We start from the raw sequence: 18,234 nt of genomic DNA, 5'->3' as shown, positions 1-18,234 counted from the left end.
TCCACATAAACATACCATTCTAAATGCAGTGTCCACAGATTTACATACAGAATAATACGAAATCCTATGAGATCAGTTTGCCGCCTGCAGCAGCAAGCGCTCAAAAGAAAAGGAAATGCTTTTAAACTATGTGATCAAATGAGTCTGTTATCAACAAATTGACTGTTTTGGACTATTGTATTTTAATCAAGCAGGATAAATAAATGTGAAATCACTACTGAGTGAATGAACAAAATCATGTTAGAACAAACGCTTCCAGACATTTAAATTCTCTGTCAAAATCAACGTGTTAAAAAGACAATTCATGACGTTATGGTTAAAGTTACCACTAAAGTTAAAGTTATCAGAATATTGGGCGTTCGCCTCCCGAAGATATTTTGCCCTCATCCTATGGCAAAGTTTTCCAAACTCAGTCTTGCCCCCCCCCCCTGGGTGCACATTGTGGTTTTTGTCCTAACACGACACAGCTGATTCAAATAACCTATTCATCATCAAGCTTTGATTATTTGAATCAGCTGTGTGTGCTAGTGCAAAAACCAAAACGTGCACCCAGGGTGGGCCCCAGGGCCAAGTTTGGGAAACCTTGCCCTACAGTACTGAAATGCAAACACCAGCTAGTTGACATAGCGCCATCTCTATGCACTTGTTGATGTCCTCCTCCCACTGGAACATCCAACTCCTCCACTGTCATGTCAGAGTAGACCACCGTTGTCACAGAGAACATTCGGATGGACTACCTACAAATCAACTCTCATCTGACATGCCAGGGCTGTCCCCTCTGTGTGTCCCAAGTCGTTTCCACTGAGGTGGATGAATATGATATATTCACGATCACACCTCACCTTGGCGAGAGAGAATATTTCAAAACCCTTTCACTGAGAACAGCTCATCCATATTTCACACTCCTGTAGTCATCTAGCCAGCTCCATTGTTTAATCGCATGGTAAATATTTGCTTCAGTTTTTGTTTCCTTGCTCTCACCAATTTGCTTTGAGCAATGATCAGTAGGATTATGAGCTGGGATCTTATCAATAAATAAAACCAATAAAACCCACAACATTGGGAGGGTTCACAAGGAGAGCACGTGTTAAACTGTATAATAATGATACATAATCACCTTCCATGGAAATTAAAATATATATATTTTTAAATCACATTAAAAAGAAAAACAATTATGTTATAGGTGAGAATAGGCATTGGTCTAAAGCTGAAAAAGTAAGGAAATTCACATGAGCACCACAACGCCTATTCCACCCATGCTCTACCAAGATATTCCAGCACACAGCTTTGACCTACTACAGTATGTTGGTATTGTACTTCAAACTATGAGTAGGCAGGTTGCTTCGGATTCAAACCTTCTCAAACATCCTAATTCATACTCAGAGGGATAATGGACTTTACAGTGTCCTGCTTTTACAATTATGTACACTGATATATATATATACAGTATATATAGGGCAAGGAAACCCCACACCCTTACTCAGAGGGATAATGGACTTTACAGTGTCCTGCTTTTACAATTATGTACACTGATATATATATATATATATATATATACACTGCTCAAAAAAATAAAGGGAACACTTAAACAACACAATGTAACTCCAAGTCAATCAGACTTCTGTGAAATCAAACTGTCCACTTAGGAAGCAACACTGATTGACAATACATTTCACATGCTGTTGTGCAAATGGAATAGACAACAGATGGAAATTATAGGCAATTAGCAAGACACCCCAAATAAAGGAGTGGTTCTGCAGGTGGTGACCTAAGTCCACTTCTCAGTTCCTATGCTTCCTGGCTGACGTTTTGGTCACTTTTGAATGCTGGCGGTGCTTTCACTCTAGTGGTAGCATGAGACGGAGTCTACAACCCACACAAGTGGCTCAGGTAGTGCAGCTCATCCAGGATGGAACATCAATGCGAGCTGTGGCAAGAAGGTTTGCTGTGTCTGTCAGCGTAGTGTCCAGAGCATGGAGGCGCTACCAGGAGACAGGCTAGTACATCAGGAGACGTGGAGGAGGTCGTAGGAGGGCAACAACCCAGCAGCAGGACCGCTACCTCCGCATTTGAGCAAGGAGGAGCAGGAGGAGCACTGCCAGAGCCCTGCAAAATGACCTCCAGCAGGCCAAACATGTGCATGTGTCTGCTCAAACGGTCAGAAACAGACTCCATGAGGGTGGTATGAGGGCCCGACGTCCACAGGTGGGGGTTGCGCTTACAGCCCAACACTGTGCAGGACGTTTGGCATTTGCCAGAGAACACCAAGATTGGCAAATTCGCCACTGGCGCCCTGTGCTCTTCACAGATGAAAGCAGGTTCACACTGAGCACATGTGACAGACGTGACAGTCTGGAGACGCCGTGGAGAACGTTCTGCTGCCTGCATCATCCTCCAGCATGACCGGTTTGGCGGTGGGTCAGTCATGGGGTGGCATTTCTTTGGGGACCCGCACAGCCCTCCATGTGCTCGCCAGAGGTAGCCTGACTGCCATTAGGTACCGAGTGAGACCATATGCTGGTGCGGTTGGCCCTGAGTTCCTCCTAATGCTAGACCTCATGTGGCTGGAGTGTGTCAGCAGTTCCTGCAAGACGAAGGCATTGATGCTATGGACTGGCCCACCCGTTCCCCAGACCTGAATCCAATTGAGCACATCTGGGACATCATGTCTTGCTCCATCCACCAACGCCACGTTGCACCACAGACTGTCCAGGAGTTGGCGGATGCTTTAGTCCAGGTCTGGGAGGAGATCCCTCAGGAGACCATCCGCCACCTCATCAGGAGCATGCCCAGGCGTTGTAGGGAGGTCATACAGGCACGTGGAGGCCACACACACTACTGAGCCTCATTTTGACTTGTTTTAAGGACATTACATCAAAGTTGGATCAGCCTGTAGTGTGGTTTTCCACTTTAATTTTGAGTGTGACTCCAAATCCATACCTCCATGGGTTGATAAATTTGATTTCCATTGATAATTTTTGTGTGATTTTGTTGTCAGCACATTCAACTATGTAAAGAAAAAAGTATATAATAAGAATATTTAATTCATTCAGATCTAGGATGTGTTATTTTAGTGTTCCCTTTTTTGAGCAGTGTATATAGTAGCAGGTTCAAGGGTGTGGGGTTTCCATGTCACCAAGTTCAATAACCAAACACGCACAAGGAGCACAACTAGAATGCAAATGGGGAGTTTATTGGGGAGTTTTATACACTGGGGAATTCACCAACCATTTCACAGTCCACAATCCGTTCTCGTTGTCCGTTCTGTTCTCCAGAGGTAATCCTAAAACTCGGGTCCTCAGCCAAATCGATTCGGTACACAGTGGGGGTTATCAAATAGAAAACACGATCATATTGGAAACACAAGTGGTCCTGAGCTTAATTCAATATTCCACAAGTAAGCTAACAGTTACAGAAATCAGGAATGCAGACAGGCTCCATCTATCTGAGCTACTGTGTCCAACTCACCACCACCTGTTGTTATGTTGGGCACCAATTTACCAAATAAAGGATGTTATTATGATACATTTTTTTCGATTACATGTTTGCTAATATAGGCATGTACCACATTACTATAAGGCAAAACATCTCAATCAAGCCTGATGGTCTGGTAAGTATAAAAGCAAAGCATTTAAAAGCAAAGCACCTTTCATTTATAAAAAAAAGCATGAAATGTTAGCATAATGGGATAATGTCTTACTGTGGTGTGTGAAGAATCCAATATTTTACCTTGTATACAGTAGAAATCATATTATTGTGGAAGCACCTCATCTAAGAGTATGAATTAGGCTGTTTGAGATGGTTTGAATCCTAAACAACCTGCCTACACATAGTTTGAAGTACAATACCAACATAGCAGCTCAAAGCTGTGTGCTGGAAAACCTTGGTAGAGCATGGGTGGAATAGGCATTGTGCCACTAATGTGAATTTCCTTTATTTTTTGGCTTCAGACCAATGCCTATTCTCACTTACAAAGTTGCTTTTTTTAACTAGGTAAGTCAGTTAAGAACAAACTCTTATTTACATTGACGGCCTAGGAACAGTGGGTTAACTGCCTTGTTCATGCACAGAACAACATATACCTTGTCAGCTGGGGGATTTGATCTAGCAACCTTTCAGTTTCTGGACCAACACTCTAACCACTAGGCTACCTGCCACCCCAAATTACAGGGGTTAGGACCGTGGCAGACCGCCCATTAGGGAGTTAAGGGCAGTGGCCCACCACTAGGCTACCTGCCACGCTCAAGGTATTAAACGGTATCATAACCGCCATCGATAAAAGACAGTACTGTGCAGCCGTCTTCATTGACCTGGCCAAGGCTTTCGACTCTGTCAATCACCATATTCTTATCGGCAGATTCAGTAGCCGCGGTTTTTCTAATGACTGCCTTGCCTGGTTCACCAACTACTTTGCAGACAGAGTTCAGTGTGTCAAATCGGAGGGCATGTTGTCCGGTCCTCTGGCAGTCTCTATGGGGGTGCCACAGGGTTCAATTCTCGGGTGTTGTTCTCAATGATGTTGCTCTTGCTGCGGGCGATTCCCTGATCCACCTCTACGCAGACGACACCGTTCTGTATACTTCTGGCCCTTCCTTGGACACTGTGCAATCTAACCTCCAAATGAGCTTCAATGCCATACAACACTCCTTCCGTGGCCTCCAACTGCTCTTAAACGCTAGTAAAACCAAATGCATGCTTTTCAACCGTTCACTGCCTGCACCCGTACGCCCGACTAGCATTACCACCCTGGATGGTTCCGACATCTATAAATACCTAGGTACCTGGCTAGACTGCAAACTCTCCTTCCAGACTTTTAAAATAATTTTTGGTCAAATGAACCAGTTATCTACCTTTGACAGCTGGTATATTGCTAGCTAGTTAGCTCCCATGCCAATTTCAAGTCTTTCTAAACTAATATCTGACTAACTCGGAAATACGAAGTTATGAACGTTAACTGGCTAGCACACCATGCTTTGTGATACTATCCTAGCTAGCTATCTCGAGTTAAATAATGTGTTTTCACTTATTGTATCTGAATGCTTATTGCGTTCTCCCTTGTTTCCACTAGTTACCACAGCCACAAAGTCAATATCTATATTGTAAAAGGTCATGAAAACAACATTTAAGGTGAGGGTTAGGCATAGGGTTAACAGTTTGGTTAATGTCAGGGTTAAGGTTATGTTTAAAATCACATTTTAAGAAGAGAAATTGTAGAAATAGGTGGGCTTTATGACTTTGTAGCTATGGTAACAAGTGATGACTATTCTCCCTGGTGAGCTCATTCGTTCATGAGCTGGCTGCTTGTTCTAAATAGTATAATCTAATCTGTTAAAAACAGTGTCAGCATGTGCAGCAGTGGTTGCAAAAGTGAAATAGGTGTATTTATACTGTTGTTCAAATGCACAGATCGCTTTATATATCTTCTCAAATAAACTACCGGTAGTTCAAAAACGTGGCATCATATTTCTGTCCTGCTGCTTTGTTGACAACTCCAACCACCCCGCGCCCTGGGTATTCAGCCAATCAGCGGCAGCCCCTGGGTGAGGATTACAGACCTTACCTTTGTAAACATTGGTTTCCCATACTGGGTGACCATGGTGCACTGATCACAGTCCACAGTGATGCAGGAGTTGTGGAAAGACTCCTTGGAGTGTTTGAGGATGTAGTACAGGTCAGTGACTCCGCCCTCAAACACGGTGCTGAAGTAGCGCGGGATGAGCGTTCGTCCGATAGCTGAGAAAAAGAAAAAAGAAAATGATTATTTATAGTTGAAACATGAGAGTAAAGTAGTGAAGGGTGAGTGTCTGTCCAATTTAAAAGAGGGAAAAAGAGGAAAAATACATAATTCGCTCATCAAGTAATTGATTCATTTGTAGACTTGAGTTTTTAACAAACTAGCTTTTGTAGGATAACCATGATCTATTAAAATGTGTAGGTACCTGACAAAGACCTATAGGTGAATGGACAGTGTTACACCATGTATGCTAACTGGTTTTAGTCATTACTGATATGCTTTCCTTTGTCTAGTTGTGAAGTGTCCAGACAGTAACAAAACATTTGTTTTGCAAAATACAGGCTCCTTTACTTGTTTGCCCATTTAGTGAGGGATTGGTTTCAAGCAATCAAAACCTGGACAGTCTGGTGAGAAAGCTACAGGAAAGCTGTAAATGTTTACTAGAGAATGCTAAAAGAACTCAAAGCGCAGGAACAGCGTGGATTTAGAGTTTGACAAAAACAAGAGAAAGAGAGAGAGAGAGAGCACAGGAGGAAGAAGTATGTCAGTGTCTTTTGCCCTCAGGCTTCCTTTCTTCTCTTCCCTCTGTTCTCTGTCAACTAGTTCTCTGTTTAAAGGAATATAATGCAGGATATGAAAGGACGATGCTTTAGGATACACTGTGACTATGCAAAACAGACAGGATATCTCTTCATCACGATATCACAAAACTATATCTCTTCATCACATTATCAGCTTGTCTGAGAAGTGAATGTGTAACAAGGAAAGGAGACAATGTATCTACAATAAAGTATACTGTATATACTTGTTTGTGTTTATGTTCGAAGCAGCCATGTTGGAAAGGAGAAAAGCAAAATATGAGTTCTTATTTGGGTTTGGGTTCCAAAGCAGCCATTTTGGAAAAGAGAAAAAAGACCAAAAAGACTAAGAAAGAGAAGAATCTGAATTTCCACTGTTGAATCAAAAAAAGCCCTGCGTGTTGGAAATCTATCATCCTACTCTCTCTCCCTCTGTGAAACAAGCTTGTGATACTCTGCATTTTCTCTCTGTCAAATCTTCACTCTGTTGTGTGGAATTATGTTACTCTGTTCCCCAGAGGGAGCAAAGCTAGGGAAATAAAACTTCATTTAGAAATGTCCCCCAAAGACAGTAGTGGCTGAGGCTCCTGAGGTTATGACACTGCAGAGAGAGAGAGAGAGAGACAAAGAGAGAGAGAGAGAGAGAGAGAGAGAGAGGGGGAGCGGGAGAGAAGGAAAGGAAGTACCCGTGACTGGCATGTTTTTTCAAATTCAATAATACTGGGCATGACTAAATAAAGATATAAAATGTTTGGCAGTGTGTGAGCCGTGGCTGGAGGATGGAGGGAGGAAGGGAGAGAGGGAAAGGAGGGAGGAAGAAGGAGTGTGAGCAGTGGCTGGAAGAGGGAGGGAGGGAGGGAGGGAGGGAGGGAGGGAGGGAGGGAGGGAGGGAGGGAGGGAGGGAGGGAGGGAGGGAGGGAGGGAGGGAGGGAGGGAGGGGAAGAGATGCAGCCCCAAGTCGCTGTGTGTGTAAATGAGAGGTAGAGGGAGAGAGAGGCAATGGGAGAGAGAGGGACAGGTGGAGAGAGGAGATGGGAGAGAGGTAGAGGGAGAGAGAGGAGATAGGAGAGAGAGATGTTAGAGAGAGGTAGAGGGAGCTAGAAGAGATGGGAGAGAGAGGTAGAGGGCGAGAGAGGGGAGACAGGTGAGAGAGGTAGAGAGAGAGAGAGGAGATGGGAGAGAGGTAGAGGGAGAGAGAGGAGTTGGGAGAGAGAGGTAGAGGGTGAGAGAGGAGGTGGGAGAGAGAGGTAGAGGGAGAGAGAGGACGTGGGAGAGAGAGGTAGAGGGAGAGAGAGGAGATGGGAGAGAAAGGAGGTGGGAGAGAGAGGAGAAGGGATGGAGAGGGAGAGAGAGGAGATGAGAGGAGATGGGAGAAAAAGGAGGTGGAAGAGAAAGGAGGTGGGAGAGAGAGGAGAAGGGAGAGAGAGGTAGAGGGAGAGAGAGGAGAAGGGAGAGAGAGGGAGAGAGAGGATATGAGAGGAGATGGGAGATGTAGGAAAGAGAGATACCCAGATATGTTTCTAGCACACATTACCTACCCAGAGGCTTCAGTAGAAGGTTTGCATGAGGAGCCTCAACCAAAACATATCCCACAAAATAACACTGCACACCCCACCAAAGACACACTGATAGAGCGTGTAATGGCAGGCGTGTAATGGCAGGCGTGGTAAACAGTTTACCATTTCAAGCTCCATAGTCCACTGTTTCCCCTTCATATTTTTTTAGGCGGAGTGCAAAGAGATCCAAAGCATCTGAAGTAGAGGTCGACCGATTATGATTTTTCAACGCCGATACCGATACCGATTATTGGAGGACCAAAAAAAAGCCGATACCGATTAATCATTATTTGTAATAATGACAATTACAACAATACTGAATTAACACTTGTTTTAACTTAATATAATACATCCATAAAATCAATTTAGCCTCAAATAAATAATGAACTATGTTCAATTTGGTTTAAATAAATGCAAAAACAAAGTGTTGGAGAAGAAAGTAAAAGTGCAATATGTGCTATGTAAGAAAGCTAACGTTTAAGTTCCTTGTTCAGAACATGAGAACATATGAAAGCTGGTGGTTCCTTTTAACATGAGTCTTCAATATTCCCAGGTAAGAAGTTTTAGGTTGTAGTTATTCTAGGAATTATAGGACTATTTCTCTCTATACCATTTGTATTTCATTAACCTTTGACTATTGGATGTTCTTATAGGCACTTTAGTATTGCCAGTGTAACAGTATAGCTTCCGTACCTCTCCTCGCTCCTACCTGAGCTCGAAACAGGAACACAACGACAACAGCCACCCTCGAAGCAGCGTTACCCATCGCTCCACAAAAGCTGTTTGAATGAATGCTTACGAGCCTGCTGCTGCGTACCATCGCTCAGTCAGACTGCTCTATCAAATCATAGACTTGGTTATAACATAAATACGAGCCTTAGGTCATTAATATGGTCGAATCCGGAAACTGCCATCTCGAAAACAAGACGTTTATTCTTTCAGTGAAATACGGAACCGTTCCGTATTTTATCTAACGGGTGGCATCCATAAGTCTAAATATTCCTGTTACATTGCACAACCTTCAACGTTATGTCATAATTACTTAAAATTCTGGCAAATTAGGCAGCCCAAACTGTTGCATATACACTGACTCTGCGTGCAATGAACGCAAGAGTAGTGACACAATTTCACCTGGTTAATATTGCCTGCTAACCTGGATTTCTTTTAGCTAAATATGCAGGTTTAAAAATATATACTTCTGTTTATTGATTTTAAGAAAGGCATTGATGTTTATGGTTAGGTACACATTAGAGCAACGATACGCACCGCATCGATTATATGCAACGCAGGACACGCTAGATAAACTAGTAATATCATCAACCATGTGTAGTTAACTAGTGATTATGATTGATTGATTGATTGTTTTTTATAAGATACGTTTAATGCTAGCTAGCAACTTACCTTGGCTTACTACATTCGCGTAACAGGCAGCCTCCTCGTGGAGTGCAACGAGAGGCAGGTCGTTAGAGCGTTGGACTAGTTAACTGTAAGGTTGCAAGATTGAATCCCCCGAGCTGACAAAGTAAAAATCTGTCGTTCTGCCTCTGAACGAGGCAGTTAAACCACCATTCCTAGGCCGTCATTGAAAATAAGAATGTGTTTTTAACTGACTTGCCTAGTTAAATAAAGATTAAATAAAGGTGTAAACAAAAAACAAAAATTTTAATTGTCCAAAAATACCGATTTCCGATTGTTATAAAAACGTGAAATCGGCCCTAATTAATCGGCCAATTCCGATTAATCGGTCGACCTCTAATCTGAAGCTAATATATTGGGGTATGGTGGAGTTGTGGATGGTAACAGAGCTAGAATGTGTGTGTGTGTGTGTGTGTGTGTGTGTGTGTGTGTGTGTGTGTGTGTGTGTGTGTGTGTGTGTGTGTGAGAGAGAGAGAGAGAGAGAGAGAAGGTATAGGTGTGTGCAAATGTAGTTTTTGGTACGATACAAAATTAATGGATCAGGGACATGGCGAGAGTCTTTACGAGCCTCAAGGTTATTCAAATGATGACCTCTTACAATTAACACCACTACAGTGACGGAAACCTCAAGCTCACAAATAAACACTCATTGATTTTGAAACATTTCCTTCCCCTTGTGTCTCTCTGTCTCTGTCTGTCTCTGTGTCTCTGTCTCTCTCTCTCTCTCTCTCTCTCTCTCTCTCTCTCTCATCTCTCTATTCTCATCTCTCTCTCGCTCATCTCTCATCGCTCTTCTCTCTCGATCTCTCATCTCTCTTATTCCCATCTCTCTTTTTTATCACCAAGTTGATTGGCCCATCTTCAGAGGCGGGCACACAAGAAATAGGATTAGCTGCCGCTTGTTTGGGTGAACATGACGAGCAACATATGTCTCTCAAGTAATGTGTACCCAAACACGCAATTTACAAATAATTAACGGCATGCTAATTAGACACATTAATTCATGCCACTTTGTGGGATTGTTCCCCCCCGTGAGTTAGTCCCCAGGACAGCTGCCAGGATCCTGAGCCAACAAGACGTGAGAGAAACAGTTTGGGCTCGGAGCAGAACGAGGGTTGTCTGGAAGGGGGCCGCTGGCTGGCTTTCTACTAGAAGGGGGGGGGGGGGGGGGGGTGCTGGGAGATGTGTGTGTCTCTGGGTGTATGTGTGTCTGTGGGTGCACTGTATGCTGGTGAGAGGGATGTGCTGAAAATGGTGAGAGGGATGTGCGGAAGGTGGTGAGAGGAATGGTCTAAAGGTGGTGAGAGGGATGGTCTTAAGGTGGTGAGCGGGATGGGAGTTGCTGGAAAGGAGAAAGGTGAAGTCCACTGTGCAACACATACTGTATATAACCCTGCACAGAGGGACTGTAGTGGGAGCATGCTATATGCTAGATTTCAGTCTCCCTTCTTTATATTATTGGGATCTCCTGGTTGAATAAAGGGCTAACAGAAAATGACCATTAACCATTAATCAACCACTAACCATAATACAGTTGACTATCTGGTCATTGAGTCCAGTTAGTCACAGCTGAATCTGATATGTAATACCTCCTATTTCCCAAAGGGTCAACCATTCAGTTGACTTGTGGAGGAGGCACAACAGCTCAATAGAGTCTGCCAATAACAATTATTAAAGATTCTAGTCCACTTTATTGTTTTACAGTATAGTAACTAAGCCAACATTTTGCCTTTTTCACCTAGCAAGCATTTACATAAAATACAACAAATGATCATAAACTTGACTGAACTTTAGTTTCAGTGTTGTCACCTGTGGTCATCTCATTCCTATGAGCTGCCTAAACATGGACAGTAAGATGATGAGATAGAAGTCATAGGAAGAGTCTCCCACAGAGTCAGGGAAAATTAAAAAGGGAAAAAGGTGAGAAAGTGGAGAGATACTCAAAGGGGGATTATGCATAAAATGCCGCTTTCCTCACTGCAGACAAGAACGCATTAGGGAGGAAGGGAGAAATGGTAGACACTTAACAAACTCTAGAATATACCATGTACAATTGCTATTAGAATTGTTGGAAGCATTGCTTGGGTAACTAAAATGACTTCAAGTTGAAGTGGGCGTAAAGTATAAATATCAAAAGTGCTTGAAAGGTTATCCATTGATTCAATGGAGCGCACGTTACAAACAGTGGGGAGAACAAGTATTTGATACACTGCCGATTTTGCAGGTTTTCCTACTTACAAAGCAAGTAGAGGTCTGTACTTTTTTTATCATAGGTACACTTCAACTGTGAGAGACGGAATCTAAAACAAAACTCCAGAAAATCACATTGTATGATTTTTAAGTAATTAACTTGCATTTTATTGCATGACATAAGTATTTTATACATCAGAAAAGCAGAACTTAATATTTGCTACAGAAACTTGACCAGGTTTGCACACACTGCAGCAGGGATTTTGGCCCACTCCTCCATACAGACCTTCTCCAGATCCTTCAGGTTTCGGGGCTGTTGCTGGGCAATACGGACTTTCAGCTCCCTCCAAAGATTTTCTATTGGGTTCAGGTCTGGAGACTGGCTAGGCCACTCCAGGACCTTGAGATGCTTCTTACGGAGCCACTCCTTAGTTTCCCTGGCTGTGTGTTTCGGGTCGTTGTCATGCTGGAAGACCCAGCCACGACCCATCTTCAATGCTCTTACTGAGGGAAGGAGGTTGTTGGCCAAGATCATGCGATACATGGCCCCATCCATCCTCCCCTCAATACGGTGCAGTCGTCCTGTCCCCTTTGCAGAAAAGCATCCCCAAAGAATTATGTTTCCACCTCCATGCTTCACGAATGGGATGGTGTTCTTGGGGTTGTACTCATCCTTCTTCCTCCAAACACGGTGAGTGGAGTTTAGACCAAAAATCTCTATTTTTGTCTCATCAGACCACATGACCTTCTCCCATTCTTCCTCTGGATCATCCAGATGGTCATTGGCAAACTTCAGACGGGCCTGGACATGCGCTGGCTTGAGCAGGGGGACCTTGCGTGCGCTGCAGGATTTTAATCCATGACGGCGTGGTGTGTTACTAATGGTTTTCTTTGAGGCTCTCTTCGGGTCATTGACCAGGTCCTGCCGTGTAGTTCTGGGCTGATCCCTCACCTTCCTCAGGATCATTGATGCCCCACGAGGTGAGATCTTGCATGGAGCCCCAGACCGAGTGTGATTGCCCGTCATCTTGAACTTCTTCCATTTACTAATAATTGCGCCAACAGTTGTTGCCTTCTCACCAAGCTGCTTGCCTATTGTCCTGTAGCCCATCCCAGCCTTGTGCAGGTCTACAATTCTATCCCTGATGTCCTTACACAGCTCTCTGGTCTTGGCCATTGTGGAGAGGTTGAAGTCTGTTTGATTGAGTGTGTGGACAGGTGTCTTTTATACAGGTAACGAGTTCAAACAGGTGCAGTTAATACAGGTAATGAGTGGAGAACAGGAGGGCTTCTTAAAGAAAAACTAGAGAGCCAGAATTCTTACTGGTTGGTAGGTGATCAAATACTTATGTCATGCAATAAAATGCAAATTAATTACTTAAAAATCATACAATGTGATTTTCTGCAGTTTTGTTTTAGATTCCGTCTCTCACAGTTGAAGTGTACCTATGCTAAAAATGACAGACCTCTACATGCTTTGTAAGTAGGAAAACCTGCAAAATCAGCAGTGTATCAAATACTTGTTCTCCCCACTGTACATAGGATATTTAAAATAATCCTGCAGCAACAGGAAATGTGAATTATTATGTGAATTATAATGAATGGACATTTTTGTAAGGGAAGATCTAGTCTGAAGCCTTTTGTCACCTAATACACTACAACTTTTAAATGTCCTGCACTGCAGGAAAGTTCTCCCTGTAACCGGGTGATCAAATGAAGATCCATCTGTATCTGTATAAAAGTTAAAAGTTACAGCATATCGACAAGGCCACCAAAACAACAAAAGGTATCAACACACACAAAAACATGTATTCATTGATGTATTCATATTTCCTGAGTTTGTAATCAATGATTGATGAGATCGGTGCTTGCCTACTTAACAAAACAAACAAACTGGTCTCGCTATCGACCTTTGTCTTGCCTGACTGTATCTGGCTCCAGCAGCAATACTCCTTGAGATTATGCAACGGATGTCGGAGTGTAATCGCTAAAATTTAACCTGTCACTGCTGTCACTGCTGGGTCAAAGGTTAAGGTCCATGGAAGGAAGGAACAAACACCATGTGGCATAAAATAGACTTTGATCAATTTAATAAACATAATCAGTTCATCATTTGTATGAATGTATTATGTTTACAATACCATTTGTCACAAAGGGATTTAAAGTAACTAGACCCCTATAGAGAAAGCAGCAGCAGCACAGTAACAAGGACAAACGGTCTGGTAGAAGTTCAAAGGTTGAGATTCTCAAAGGACAGAAGATATTATGTACTCTAAATGTGCCAATATTCACAATTCACAATTGTGATCTTACTGACAGAATACACTGACAAAAAAATAAACGCAACATGTAAAGGGTTGGTCCCATGTTTCATGAGCTGAAATAAAAGAACACAGAAATGTTCCATACGCAAAAAAAGCTTATTTTTCTCACATTTTGCGTACACAAATTTGTTTACATCCCTGTTAGTGAGCATTTCTTCTTTACCTGCCAAGATAATCCTTTCACCTGATAGGTATGGCAAGTCAAGAAGCTGATTAAACAGCATGATCATTACACATGTGCACCTTGTGCTGGAGACAATAAAAGGCCATTCTAAAATGTTCAGTTTTGTCACACAACACAATGCCACAGATGTTTCTAGTTTTGAGGGAGCGTGCTCTTGGCATGCTGACTGCAGGAATGTCCACCAGGGCTGTTGCCAGAGAATTGAATGTTAATTTCAATGTTGTGAACAGAGTGCCCAATGGTGGTGGTGGGGTTATGGTATGGGCAGGCATAAGCTACGGACAACGAACACAATTGCATTTTATCGATGGCAATTTAAATGCACAGAGATACCATGATGGGATCCTGACGCCATTGTCGTGCCATTCATCTGCTGCCATCACCTCATGTTTCAGCATGATAATGCACAGCCCCATGTCTGTACACAATTCCTGGAAGCTGGAAATGTCCCAGTTCTTCCATGGCCTGCATACTCACCAGACATGTCACCCATTGTGCATGTTTGGGATGCTCTGGATCAACTTGTACGACAGTGTGTCCTAGTTCCCACCAATATCCAGCAACTTTGCACAGCCATTGAAGAGGAGTGGGACAACATTCCACAGGCCACAATAAACAACCGCATCTATGCGTAGATGTGTCACAGTGTTGGTCACACCAGATACTGACTGGTTTTCTGATCTACGCCCTACTTTTTTTTTTAAAGGTATCTGTGACCAACAGAAGCACATCTGTATTCCCAGTCATGTGAAATCCATAGATTAGGGCCTAATGCAATCCATAGATTAGGGCCCAATACATTTATTTCAATTGACTGATTTCCTTATATGAACTGTAATTCAGTAACATCTTTGAAATTGTTGCATGCTGAGTTTATATTTTTGTTCAATGTAATGGTATATAATCTTGTTAGTAGTTAAGCTCTTGTCAGTATAGATGGAGTTCAGAGAGGAATGGGTTAACGACACACAGACTATATGCGAGCAGCCATGCTCACACATACTGTATGCACCAACACACACACACACACACACACACACACACACACACACACACACACACACACACACACACACACACACACACACACACACACACACACACACACACACACACACACACACACACTGCTAGAATGTGGGAATCACTTCCCAGAACATTAAAGATTCACCAGTCATAAAACTTTAATTCAATCTCTCTCTGTGCTCTACCTCTCTCTGTGCTCGTTCTCTGTGCTCTCTCTCTCTGTCTCTTTCTCTCTACTCTCGCTTTCTGCTCTCACTCTCTCTCTCTTGCTCTCCATCTCCATACTCTCTCTGCTCTCTCTCTCTTTCTCTATTTCTACTCTCTCTATCTCCATACTCTCTCTGCTCTCTCTCTTTCTCTCTTTCTACTCTCTTTATCTCCATACTCTCTCTGCTCTCTCTCTCTCTATCTGTCTTTCTCTCTTTCTACTCTCTTTATCTCCATACTCTTTCTGCTCTCTCTCTCTTTCTCTCTTTCTACTCTCTATCTCCATACTCTCTCTGCTCTCTCTCTTTCTCTCTTTCTACTCTCTTTATCTCCATACTCTCTCTGCTCTCTCTCTCTTTCTCTCTTTCTACTCTCTCTATCTCCATACTCTCTCTGCTCTCTCTCTTTCTACTCTCTTTATCTCCATACTCTCTCTGCTCTCTCTTTCTCTCTGCTCTCTCTCCCTCTATGCTCTCTCTCTCCTTTTTCATATCTCTGTATGTTTGGGGATTTGAATAGTACCACTCTAGGTCTGTTTCTTTGTGTGGCAAACACTTCTCCTAAAGCCACTCAGATTATAATTAGTGAATTCATTAAGATCCTAACACAATTGTCAAAACACATTAGTGAAGGAGCATCATTAAAAAGTTTTGTACATTTTAAAGAGAGGTAACCGCAGAGCCATCTAACTGTATTCTTTAAACTTGAATATTCAGGGTTATAGTGGTTTTAAACTTGAATACTATATTCAGGGCTGAGTTATAGTGGTTTTAAACTTGAATACTATATTCAGGGCTGAGTTATAGTGGTTTTAAACTTGAATACTATATTCAGGGCTGAGTTATAGTGGTTTTAAACTTGAATACTATATTCAGGGCTGACTTATAGTGGTTTTAAACTTGAATACTATATTCAGGACTGAGTTATAGTGGTTTTAAACTTGAATACTATATTCAGGGCTGAGTTATAGTGGTTTTAAACTTGAATACTATATTTAGGGCTGAGTTATAGTGGTTTTAAACTTGAATACTATATTCAGGGCTGAGTTATAGTGGTTTTAAACTTGAATACTATATTCAGGGCTGAGTTATAGTGGTTTTAAACTTGAATACTATATTCAGGGCTGAGTTATAGGGGTTTTAAACTTGAATACTATATTCAGGACTGAGTTATAGTGGGTTTAAACTTGAATACTATATTCAGGGCTGAGTTATAGTGGTTTTAAACTTGAATACTATATTCAGGGCTGAGTTATAGTGGGGTTAAACTTGAATACTATATTCAGGGCTGAGTTATAGTGGTTTTAAACTTGAATACTATATTCAGGACTGAGTTATAGTGGTTTTAAACTTGAATACTATATTCAGGGCTGAGTTATAGTGGTTTTAAACTTGAATACTATATTCAGGGCTGAGTTATAATGGTTTTAAACTTGAATACTATATTCAGGGCTGAGTTATAGTGGTTTTAAACTTGAATACTATATTCAGGGCTGAGTTATAGTGGTTTTAAACTTGAATACTATATTCAGGGCTGAGTTATAGTGGTTTTAAACTTGAATACTATATTCAGGGCTGAGTTATAGTGGGTTTAAACTTGAATACTATATTCAGGGCTGAGTTATAGTGGGGTTAAACTTGAATACTATATTCAGGGCTGAGTTATAGTGGTTTTAAACTTGAATACTATATTCAGGACTGAGTTATAGTGGTTTTAAACTTGAATACTATATTCAGGGCTGAGTTATAGTGGTTTTAAACTTGAATACTATATTCAGGGCTGAGTTATAGTGGTTTTAAACTTGAATACTATATTCAGGGCTGACTTATAGTGGTTTTAAACTTGAATACTATATTCAGGGCTGAGTTATAGTGGTTTGCCCTTTTCCGTCCCTCAAATTGTGTATTTAGACATGGACAAAAAATTCATAATAATTTGGGCAAACCTACCCAGGCCAAAGTATGAAAGAGGATGAGATGTTGCTAAGAAATGTCTGCTATTTATTGGAGGTTAAAAAGCAAGTTACTTTTCCTATATAAAGTATTTGACAATACAACACAACTCTGTGAAACCCTTTTCTGTCAAGATGAAAAGTGGAGGATGAGTGCAACACATCTGACAAGGATCATGACAATTCCCCTTAATGCAACACAAAAAGGTAAGTATGCCTTGTGTTCTGTGTCATTTTTCTACTTAAAACCCAAAGAGTATCAAAACACACTTGAACTCATGATCAATTCTGAGAGAGCATCATGTTTTTATAATCTGCTTCACTGCAGGTTTAAAATGTTGCATCACCAAACAACACAGCCTTCAATAGTGGGCTGAAACCTTCAAATGTTTTGAATAATCTTTCCATTGCATTTGCGTGATCATAATGTGTTTATTCAACCACGGCGGTTATATGTTTGTTTGCTGTTACGTGTGAGGTTTACTGTGGAGGCATGCCTCCTGTGAGCCAAAGTAATCATTTCATTATCTAAAACGTCATTTCTTGATGGATGCAAAAATAAACTCAACAATATATTGATGAAAGATGAATTCCCACAGTCATGGAAGACCTCTCTCTTTTGACTCTCTCCATAAGCATCTGGATTCTGCTTTTGATTGAATGCAACCCTTAGTGTTGGAGAGAGCAATTATTTTACTTTCTCAGCTACAAACAGATAGAGTGGGAAGAGACAGATATATATATAGAGAGAGATATAAAGAGAGAGAGAAAGCAAGTGTGTGCAAGAGAGAGAGAGAGCGAGAGAGAGAGCAAGTGTGTGCAAGAGAGAGAGCGAGAGAGGGAGAGAGAAAATACATTGTATTTTGTAAATACAACCCATATTTATGCTTATTTATTTTCCCTTTTGTACTTTAACCATTTTCACATTGTTACAACACTGTATATATACATAATATGACATTTGTAATGTCTTTATTCTTTTGGAACTTCTGTGAGTGTAATGTTTGCTGTTCATTTTATTGTTTATTTCACTTTTGTATATTATCTACTTCACTTGCTTTGGCAATG

The 18,234-nt window shown here is 41.7% G+C and overlaps 1 protein-coding gene across 5 annotated transcripts in view; it reads right to left on the bottom strand.

Moving 5' to 3' along the window:
* Window positions 1-18,234, bottom strand: part of LOC139366370 (LIM domain-binding protein 2-like) — a 106,798-nt gene that overhangs the window by 32,738 nt on the left and 55,826 nt on the right. For all 5 annotated transcript variants that reach the window (XR_011626751.1, XM_071103782.1, XM_071103781.1 and 2 more), the window contains exon 3: window positions 5,561-5,733. Coding sequence is in view for 4 of the 5 variants with exons in the window: in XM_071103782.1 (XP_070959883.1) it covers window positions 5,561-5,733 (173 nt within the window). In the remaining variant the exon portion in view is untranslated. The remainder of the gene's footprint in view (window positions 1-5,560; window positions 5,734-18,234) is intronic.

The sequence above is a fragment of the Oncorhynchus clarkii genome, chromosome 14 (genome assembly GCF_045791955.1).
Source record: "Oncorhynchus clarkii lewisi isolate Uvic-CL-2024 chromosome 14, UVic_Ocla_1.0, whole genome shotgun sequence".
Classification (NCBI taxonomy): domain Eukaryota; kingdom Metazoa; phylum Chordata; class Actinopteri; order Salmoniformes; family Salmonidae; genus Oncorhynchus; species Oncorhynchus clarkii.
This window is presented reverse-complemented; position numbering and strand designations above follow the sequence as displayed.